The sequence below is a fragment of the Durio zibethinus genome, chromosome 19, assembly GCF_047325235.1.
Source record: "Durio zibethinus cultivar Kanyao isolate XHJ-2024 chromosome 19, ASM4732523v1, whole genome shotgun sequence".
NCBI lineage: Eukaryota > Viridiplantae > Streptophyta > Magnoliopsida > Malvales > Malvaceae > Durio > Durio zibethinus.
In genome coordinates this window covers 9193542-9203631 of record NC_143180.1, presented here as the reverse complement: position 1 = coordinate 9203631, position 10090 = coordinate 9193542, and the positions used below count along the sequence as shown (strand labels likewise).

The window sequence follows — 10090 nt, the reverse complement described above, 5'->3', positions numbered from 1 at the left end:
TCGTAGATTCGTAACTCATAATCTTCAAATCTCTAAAAAAAAATCTCATTCATATTCCATCCAAAATATTCCAAATCTAGCTTCAAAGTTTTGTCTAAACTCAGCTGGTAGAGTTAAACTTTGAATGAGTGACAGCATATCAAGGGACTTCTCTCCATCTTGGCATTTGGTTTGCAAATCCTACACTTTACACATTTTAATTCATGTGTTTACTTGTTAATTCTTATTTGATTGCATTTACATTCATGTTTTTACTGACTATTTGGATGATTTTCTTTGCAATTGCTCTGAATTTTTAGTTTCTGCATTAGATTTGAATCTCATTTCATTGAGATAGAATTTCAACTTTTTAATACAATTTTTTTGTTGAATCATGTTGCAAACTTGTTGTTTTAGTTTGCTTTAGCTCAGTTCCAGTTTGTTCTTCCTAGAAACTTCCACATCTGATTTTTTATCTAATGACTTGGTATTTATCGAGCTTGAATCAGTTTTGGTTTTTCAACTTCCTTGGTTGAATTTTGCAAGTTCTATTCACTGTTTGTTCTTTAGTTCAGTCTCTCTTTTAGTTCTTTTAATATTCTTTCAATTTTTAGTGTATGTTCATTCAATTTCACATGATTCAAGTCCAAATTTCTCTCTTGTTCATGCAATATCCAGATTTGGTTATATTTTCGATTTTCAAGTTTTTAGCTTAACTCTTGCATTTTTCTTCATTTACTTGTACTTCAAAGTTGTTCTTGTTTTAGTTCACTCACTATTTTTTCATTTTATGATTCAATTTCATACAATTTGCAGCATATTAGTTATAGGAATTCTTGTTGATTTATGGTTTTCTAGCATTGTATCTTTTCTTTAGGTTTTGCATAGCCATTTGGATTTTGCAATTTTGATCTTTAATTCTCATTTTAATTTTGTTTTTACCTTAGTTAAGCTACTGTTTTTGTCAATTTACAACTTGCTCGTTTCATTTCTTAAAATATTTTTAGTAGTTTCTTAGTTGGAAGTTAAAGTTAGTTAAGGTAGTTAAAGTTAGTTAAAGTTAGTTAATTCAGTTATGTTTGTTTAGTTATTGTTTTCCTTGTTCATGATACTTGTCATTTTCATTCTTAGTTTAGATTTACATTTTAATTCATGTTCATGTCATTGCATTTTAGTTTATCTATTATTTTTGCACATTCTTTTACTTAGTTTACATTTTGCAATATTATATCTAACTATACTTGTGTTAAAGGTTTTTTGTGATTTTGCGTTTTTTAGTTAGTTTAATTTCCTTCTTTTCTTTTTTTTTTTAATTTAACCAACTTTAGATAGTGTATGATGATAATAGGTACTTAGGCTAGGGATATTTTTTATCTAATCCTCGTGGGATCAATATCTAGACTTCCATAGTTTCTATTATTATTTGAACATCCTGTACTCTTGTAGAATATCTGAATCAACTATAAACATCAGAAAGGAGCATAGCATAAGGGTATAGAAGAAAATAAGCTTATCTTGAATTTCTAATTCCTAAACCATTTTCTCTTATGTAATTATTAAAGTTTTTTTTATGTTGTACTTTATTGTTTTAATATTGTCTATTTATTGAACTCTCAATAATTGGCAGTGTTCAACACAAGATCAAAGTTTACATTAAAATAAAAAATCACAAGGGCATTGTTAGGCATTGTTCACAAGAGCAGTACGAATTCACAAGGCATAAAAAATCACAAGAGAATAAAAATTCGCAAGGTAAATAAAATCTCAGTGCATTATTCGGCATTGTTCACAAGAGTATAAAAATTCACAAGGCATAAAATATCACAAGAGAACAAAAATTCACAAGGCAAAAAAAATCAAATTAGCATAAAAAATCACAAGGCATTGTTCACAAAAGCATAAACGTAAAAAATATAAATCACAAAAAAAAATGCAAAAAAGAAAAATACATTTTTACCTTAATCGACGGCGAGGGGAATGACGGTAGTGATAGCAATGACGATGGCTAAAAAGTGGCAAGGATTGGAGGCCAAGCATTTTGGGGTTTAGGGTTTATCCTATGTAGTGCCAAAAATCGATTTTAGGTTGTTTTAATGGTTTTGTTGAATTTTATACATAAAGCACAAATATTGTATTTTTAAGAAACTAAATGTGATATTTGAATATTATTTTTTTTTAATATTGAATACGACATTTTTATAATTTCTTACTCAAAGACTGTGTTTTTAGGATTTGAAATGCAGTACTTGTGAATTATATTTTTGGAATATTTTTAATACAATGGTTACGTTTTTCATAAACAAAATGTTGTAGTTTTTAGGATTTGAAATGCAATATCTATGGATTATTTTTTGTGGTATTTTTTTAATATAATGATAATGTTTTTCATGAACAAAACATCGATTTGAAATACAGTATTTGTAGATTATTGTTTTGTGGAATTTTTTTAATACAACAACATTTTTCATTAACAAAACATCATAATTTCTACGATTAAATATAGTATTTGTAGATTTTTCTGGGTTTTTTTTAATACAACAATGATTTTTTCATGAACAAAATATAGTGATTTCTAGGATTTGAAACATAGTATTTGCGGATTATTTTTATGTGAAATTTTTTTATACAACAATGATTTTTTTTATGAACAAAATGTTATAGTTGCTAGGATTTGAAATTTAGTATTTGTAAATTATTTTTTTGCCATATTTTTTTAATACAATGATGACATTTTTCATAAACAAAACGTTTTCATTTAGAGGATTTGAAATGCAATATTTATGAATTATTTTTTTGTGGAATTTTTTTAATACAATAATAATGTTTTTCATGAACAAAATGTGAACTTTTTTAAGATTTGAAACAAAGTATTTGTGAATTAATTTTTGTGGTATTTTTTTAATACAACGTTGATGTTTCTCATAAACAAAACATTGTTCTAGGATTTGAAACGCAATATTTATGAATTTTTTTTATGGTACTTTGTTTAATACAACTTGACGTTTTTCATAAACTTTTTGTCATCTCTATATTTATAAATGTAGTATTTGATTAAAGACTACCTTTTTTTTTCAATATTTGATTTCATATTATTTTGGTCAAACATTGCATTTATATTTAACAAACACATTGCGTTTGTTACATAGTTAAGGACAGTACAGTAAAAATATTTTATTACGTAATCTGAGTTTTCCTCAACTAAATACAAAAATCTAACAATCTCATGCTATAAATAATCACCCCTTACCAAGAATCTACAATTTCCCAAGAAGCACTTTTTTTCTTAAAATTTAAGATTTCATGATCCAAACGTCCCCTAAGTAGGGCTTTCTTTTTCTTCTTTTTTTTTTTTTTTTCAGTTTCTTGGCTTGAAGTAGTTTATGCCATTTTGAAAGACCAATATTTCAAGATAAAGAATATTTATTTCAACCTACTAAGCAACTTTGTTTTTATTAAATAGGAAACAACATATCTGGGTAGAGAGTAGGAAAATATCACAAGAAAATCATCTTCCATTACAGTACTAAAACAGAAAGTTAAATGACAAGCACTGAAGATTTTATTGTAGCTTCCATGTTAAAGGGAAGTATACATTCTACAATCCATATGATATTGTAGTAAGTTTAACAAGCTTCAAGCACATCAATCGATTAAGCAACTGGGAGACAGATTAAGCCGCGGCAACAGCTTCGGCTGGCTTTGCCACAGGCTCAGCTGGAGATTCTGCTTCCCAGAAGGTAGTCTTCTTTCCAGTCTTTGACACAGTCTGCAGAACTGCATCAGGCTGGATGTTGCCCTTCACGGTCACTTTCTGCTCCTTCAGATCTACTTCATATGATTCCACACCTGAAAAGTGATTAATGACAACATATTGATATTGAGTAATCAAACCAAACCTTAAAAGATAACAGCCAATGAATAAGGATGATGGCATGTCTCCTGGTTAAAAGTGGGAACATAGATTGGAAGTAGAATTTCCCACTTCAATGTAATCCTTCACCAATTCAAGAAAAGACAGGGCAGCAAATATCTAGAATTTTAAATCTACAGGAAATGAAGATGATGAATGCCAAATTATTTTCACACACCAAACATCTGCTATTATAAATCATTATATAGTAAATTAATCTGCTTCTCTAGTCCAATACCCCCCCCCACCCCCCCGGGGGATCTCCTCCCTTTTCATTTTCTTTTGGGATGGGGAGAGTTAATCTGCTTCTCTAGGAAGTAATTCTCATGGATACTAGAGGGACACCATGGCACAAAGCAGTTCTAAAACTCAGTTTTTTTGAAACTTATGAGACCCAAAATTAATCATGAGAAAAGAACAGAGATAAAAGCAGGGGTTACAACAAACCTTCCATTTTTCCCAGAACTCTCTTCACGGCTCCAACACAGCCCTCACATGACATACCAACCTTGAGAACAACGGTCTGCAATCAACCAAAATGAATACGCAGTTCATAATGTTATCAAAGAACAACTTAGACAACTATGTTCAACAACCATGAACTACAACAAAAACCAGGAGAGAAAAAAAAAAGATTGGATGCATTTGAACATTGAAATAATAAGAGAAACCATTCTTAGAAACTTGGTTTTCTATAAAGACAAGCACAATTTCTATCCTTTCCTTGAAGCATAAAACCAGATCAGTGTGAAAGGCATCAATTTCGCTCTTTTTAATGCTAAAAGTGTAAAAAGAAATCTAAATATGTTCACCTTTATGTCCAAGATAATGTGTTTAACCAAGTAAACCGTAGCAATTTAAATTTCAATACCCAAATCAGTCAAATTATTTTTTCCACCTTTACCTTTGAAATCCAAATACCAAATGAATCAAGATATCATATAATGATTGAAACTTGGAATTGAATCCTAGCAAAATCAAAAGGATGAACAACAAAAATTTAGTCTTTCCTCCAATATTTCCAATCCAAAAGTCCGATAAACAACGACCCAGATTCAGAAAACAGGAATAAAAACTGACCCATAAAATTCTCAAAACATATGCAAATAACTAAATACAAATTTTTAAAGATTGTCAAAAGAAAAGAAAATTAGTGAAGAAAAAATTACCTGAGACATGGATTTAGCTTTGTAAATTAAAAGAGAGAAATCGGAAGATGAAGGAGAAGATTTTCGTTGGGCGTTGGGTACGAAGCAGCGAAGGTCGAAAGAGTTGAATTTTATAGAAGAATCATTGGAGGGCAGTGGCGGTGGCCTGGACCATTTCTCCAATCTTCAACGTAACGTCCAAACCACGCGCTTTTCCAAATTCGTTTTTGTTTCTTCCATAGTATTTAATTGACAGCAATACTCCACGTTCTAAATTTTATATCAATATATATATATATATATATATATATTATTTCTGATTATCAATTTTCTTTTTCATTTTTTATTCTGATTATCAGTTTTCTTTTTCATTTTTTATTCTGATTATCAATTTTCTTTTTCATTTTTTATTCTGATTATCAATTTTCTTTTCCGTATTTTAAGATTTTTTTTTTTAATTTTGAGATTTAAAATTATGTAATATCAATTTATAATTGAAAATTTTAAAATCATATATCATAAATAATATCATATTATAACATACTTACAGACTTGATAAAATTTTATTTATATGTATACTTAGACGAATAGTTTTTTTGAATGACACATAAAATAATAATAAATAATTATAATATATATTATAAAAAAATCAAATATAAAAATTTCTTAAACTAAATCATTAAAAAATAATAAATATTCAAATATTAATTTGAAAATGGATAAAATAATATATGATTATTTATTTTGTTTAATATTATTTACATCTATTTAAAATATTCAAATTTATTTAAATTGATAAGAGCATGCATAAATAATTATTTAAAAAATTTGATTTAAAGACTTAAAAATATTCATCTTAATACATTTTTTTTAATATCCAATTAAATAAACAAATAAAAACACCCATTTAAATAAATGGATAAAATCATGTTTAATTATTTATATTTTAAAATATTTGATATAGAATTGAAAACATAATAGATTTTTGCTATTCTATTCTATCTAAAACTCTTTTCTTTACTTATTTCATTCCAAATTTCTTCAAATCCTTCGTTTAAAAGCTTTTTTTAAATATTTTTTTTAAAATTCTATTTCTTCCCTTAAATTTTCTTATTCTTATTTTTTTTATAATGATTTATACAATCAATAAGAATAAATAATGGATCTTTTTAGAGAAAAGGAAGTATTTTTTTTGTTTCCTTGAGTATGTTATTTACTTTTAAAAATATTTTCATTTCTTGATTTTCATATAATTTTTATTAATATATATCAATTCTATTGCTGCTACTTTAAATTCTATTCTATAATGGTGAAAAAAAAATTAAATTGGAGTTTTCTAATCATTCTTTTTTTTTTTTTTTATAATGAATGAAATTTTTTGATCAGAGGTGCATTTACGCATAGAAAAGATAAATTTTTAGGAGATTGAGAAATGGTTTAGAATTTAAAAAATTTTTCAGAGTTTGAGTTCCTAAATCATACTTTTGTCTTTAAATTAAAATTTTTCTATTTTTTTGATTAACTTTATTATTAAATTTTAGTTACACTTTATCTTAATTCTCAATTTTTCTTATAATTTTCTAGGATCTATAAATATTTATTACATTTGAATTTTATGTAAACCTTTTTTTTTATATATAGCAAATTTCTTTTTTTTTTTTTTTACCAATTAAGCAATCAAAATTATGAAATGAAATTTTAGCATTTTAAATATTTATTACTATATTCTTCTAAATTAAGATGGAGGTTAAAAACTTATTTAAAAATTTTGTTGATAAATTATATTTTATATTTTGAAATTTTGTATTTTTAATTTATGAAATTAAAAATCAAATCAAAGATTTTAACATTAAATATATAAATTTAATTAAAAATAAAAAAGAGAGAAGTTACAAATATTTAGTGATAAAAATAAAACTTTGAACCTATTAAAATTGCAAGTAGATTTTTAACATATTAAATAAAATATTATTATAAATATAAAAATTTCGTGCATTGGCATGGGTAAAAAACTAATTTTAATATAAAAAGACTATAGTAAAATTTTTAAAACATATAAGTGAAATAAAAATAAATAAACTAAGACAAAATGAGGAACATCAATATTAGTATAATATTTATTTTCTTTTTTTCTTTTAAAGTAATACACTCACCTTCCATGTATATGAAGTGCGTCCATCTTTTGTTAGTGTTACTTTTATATTTTTAATACCTTTAAGTTTTTTTAGGTTTTACTTAGATTTAATTTCTTTTCTAATGAACAAGGATCAAACTTTGATTTACTTTTGTATGTTTGTCTACTTTATATATTTTATACTACAATATTATAGATGATATACTATCATATAATAAATATATATATATATATACATATATTCTAATAAAAATATATTTATACATATTTTAGTTGGCAAAAAAAAACACATATTTTATATAATAATAAAATAATATATATGAAAATTCCACATTTTCTTTTACAAGAGATAACATTATTGTGTTGTGTGTTAATTTTCAATTTTATTAATTACTCAATACATTTTCTTTTGTAGGAATATAACAATAATTTAAATGATTATTCAGTTCTACAATTTTCAGAAATGAATTGTTAAACATTGGAAATTCCACTAACCATCTTGATAAACACTTGTTATATTTTTCAATAAAAAATGAAAAAGAAAAATAGTTTGATAAACATATCATTATATTCTAATTTCTTAGTTAATTATTTAATAATTGTAATTTGATTATAATGTAATAATTAATTATTTAATTGATTATATGAATAAATATTTAATTATGATTATAATTTAAAAAAATTATATAATAAATTGATTATTAATGTGCTGTTGGTGATCAACATGGTCCATTATTTAAATAAAAAATAAGATGAAAAAATTATCTGATGGATTGGAAAGGACAAGACATACAAATATCAATAAATTAGTCTATTTGTAGACTCAATTCTAATTTTCTATTCCTCAAATTCTTGGAATCTCTATTCAAGATTTCATGGATCAATGGTGCACTTCTTGTTCTCTTTATAATTTTTTTTTTTATACTCGCCTTCTTTTTTGGTTAGAAAGATGTAAACGGGTGAGAAACATTTTGGCCTCAATCTCCTCAATTAATCAACATCAAACCTCACTATTGATTTAGTGGACAATAGGCTATTGCCACCGTCTGTGGATTGCATAAATTGCGTGTTCTCTCTCTCTCTCTCTCTCTCTCTCTCTCTCTCTCTCTCTCTCTCTCTCTCTCTCTCTCTCTCTCTCTCTCTCTCTCTATTTTCTGTAAAAAGAGTGGTTTAAATCCCATCTTTGAAGCTATTGATAATTTTTTTATATATATTTTAGTACATATCTCTAATATCATATTAACCTTTTAGACATTCCAAATCACTTTTTATTTGCGTAAATGATCTTTCAAAAACTAATTTGGTGCTTTATCTTTCTAATTGCGTAAATGATCTTTCAACATCTAATTTGATGCTTTATCATGTAGATTTATGATTGTCACAATCACCAATGTTTAAGCTGATTACATTATATTTTTTAACTTTGAAAAACAAAATTGTTGACCAACTCTTCAATGTGTTGACATTTAGCTACTTTATCTAATAAACAAAAAATCTTATACGTAACTAAATTACTAATTTAATTATTATTAAGTATTATTGTCAACTATCTATAACTAATCAAAAATTTTGTCAACAAACCATTCTAGGAAACAGAATACATTCGTTGTAATTGATATATAACCAAATTAGTAGTTTTTTTTTTCCCATTATTAGCAAAAGAAAACGATCATGACTTTTCTTCAACAGAGAAGTGTCATTCATGGATTTGGTTGGGGGATGAGGTGGTTGGAAGACCAAATTTGAATGTTTCTTAAGGTTCATTCCAAACAGTGAATTAATAGTACACATGTACGTTCAATGAAGTACAGACATTGTTCCAAGTACCCATTTACATTTTCTTTTCTTTTTTTCAAACTTTTTCTTTTTTTTTTTTTCTTTTCGAGGATACAAATTTTACATCGGTTTAGTTAGGAAGGTTAACACCTTTGTTTGTGTCGAGTTACTTGACGATGTCAAAATCCTAAAATCACAAGTTTAGGGGTTGTTAGAAGTAAAGGTCTAACATTTTTTTAGCATTTTATATCCAACACTTAAGTCAATACTTAAAAAAAAAGAGAATGAAAAAAAAAATCTTAAGAAGAGAGAATGAAATTAAATGTCCATACCTAATGTGTGTTAGAAAAAATAAATAATGAAAGAGAAATAATAGAAAAGAATTTTGGTTTTAAGGCATGAAGAATATTTTTTTAAAAGTAATTATATATTTAGGATATAATAAAGTCTCAAACTCTTCAATCAAAAGTAATAAAAATAATTACACTAAAATATTTATTTATAATGAATGAACAAACATAAACTTCTATTCAGATGGTTATGACCTTTTATATAATCATGAGCGTTATAAATATAATCTATTTATATTCAAATAGTTAAGATCATTTGTCATATGATAATTGTTTCTGTTCAAACATAATTATTTAAAATATGAATAAAATTAATACAAAAATTAATTTTATTTATCAATAATTAAATCTTTCTATCCAATGTATGATGCACCATATTCTAAATTACTAACAATCCCCCACTGGTTTAGAATGTTGGTGTTTAATTTTTACCTTTCACACAAATAAATATTATGAATACAAGAATATATCTTTCGATTAACTTCTAGTATTAGAATTAAAGATATAACACACATAATATTTATTTATTCTTCTGTCAGAGGTTTATAACCACTTTTAGCAAAATTATGATCATGTGCTTATCATATTCATAAACTTTTGCAAGAGAGACCTCAATTTTTCTTGTTGAAGTGGCACAACTTCTATATTTATATAGGTAGAGTTTCCATTATGTCTCATTGCTTTAGATATTTAAAACTCCATTAATAGTATAAAAATTCATCCTCCCCACACAATGGATCACACTAGTTTCTAAAATTTGAATGGATTTTACTAGTGCTTAAAAAACACATAA

General features: G+C 25.6%; 1 protein-coding gene across 2 annotated transcripts; it reads right to left on the bottom strand.

Annotated features, from left to right (window-relative positions):
• Positions 1–3471: 3471 nt before the first annotated feature.
• Positions 3472–5139, bottom strand: LOC111310394 (copper transport protein ATX1-like). 2 transcript variants are annotated; one of them, XM_022909815.2, is made up of 4 exons: positions 5059–5139; positions 4794–4857; positions 4337–4412; positions 3472–3825 (listed from the first exon to the last, which is right to left on the bottom strand). In XM_022909815.2, the coding sequence occupies exons 3-4, from the start codon at positions 4389–4391 to the stop codon at positions 3650–3652; spliced, it is 231 nt and encodes a 76-aa protein (XP_022765550.1). In that variant the 5' UTR covers positions 4392–4412; positions 4794–4857; positions 5059–5139; the 3' UTR covers positions 3472–3649. The 2 variants fall into 2 exon arrangements, with proteins under 2 accessions (XP_022765550.1, XP_022765549.1); XM_022909814.2 differs by lacking the exon at positions 4794–4857.
• Positions 5140–10090: the final 4951 nt, after the last annotated feature.

Bases quoted from the DNA above. Each gene is read 5' to 3' on its own strand.
- LOC111310394 (XM_022909814.2), bottom strand. The intron at 3,826-4,336 runs GTTTGTTGTAAC...ATCACTTTTCAG, and splicing joins AGTTCTGGGAAAAATGGAAG to GTGTGGAATCATATGAAGTA.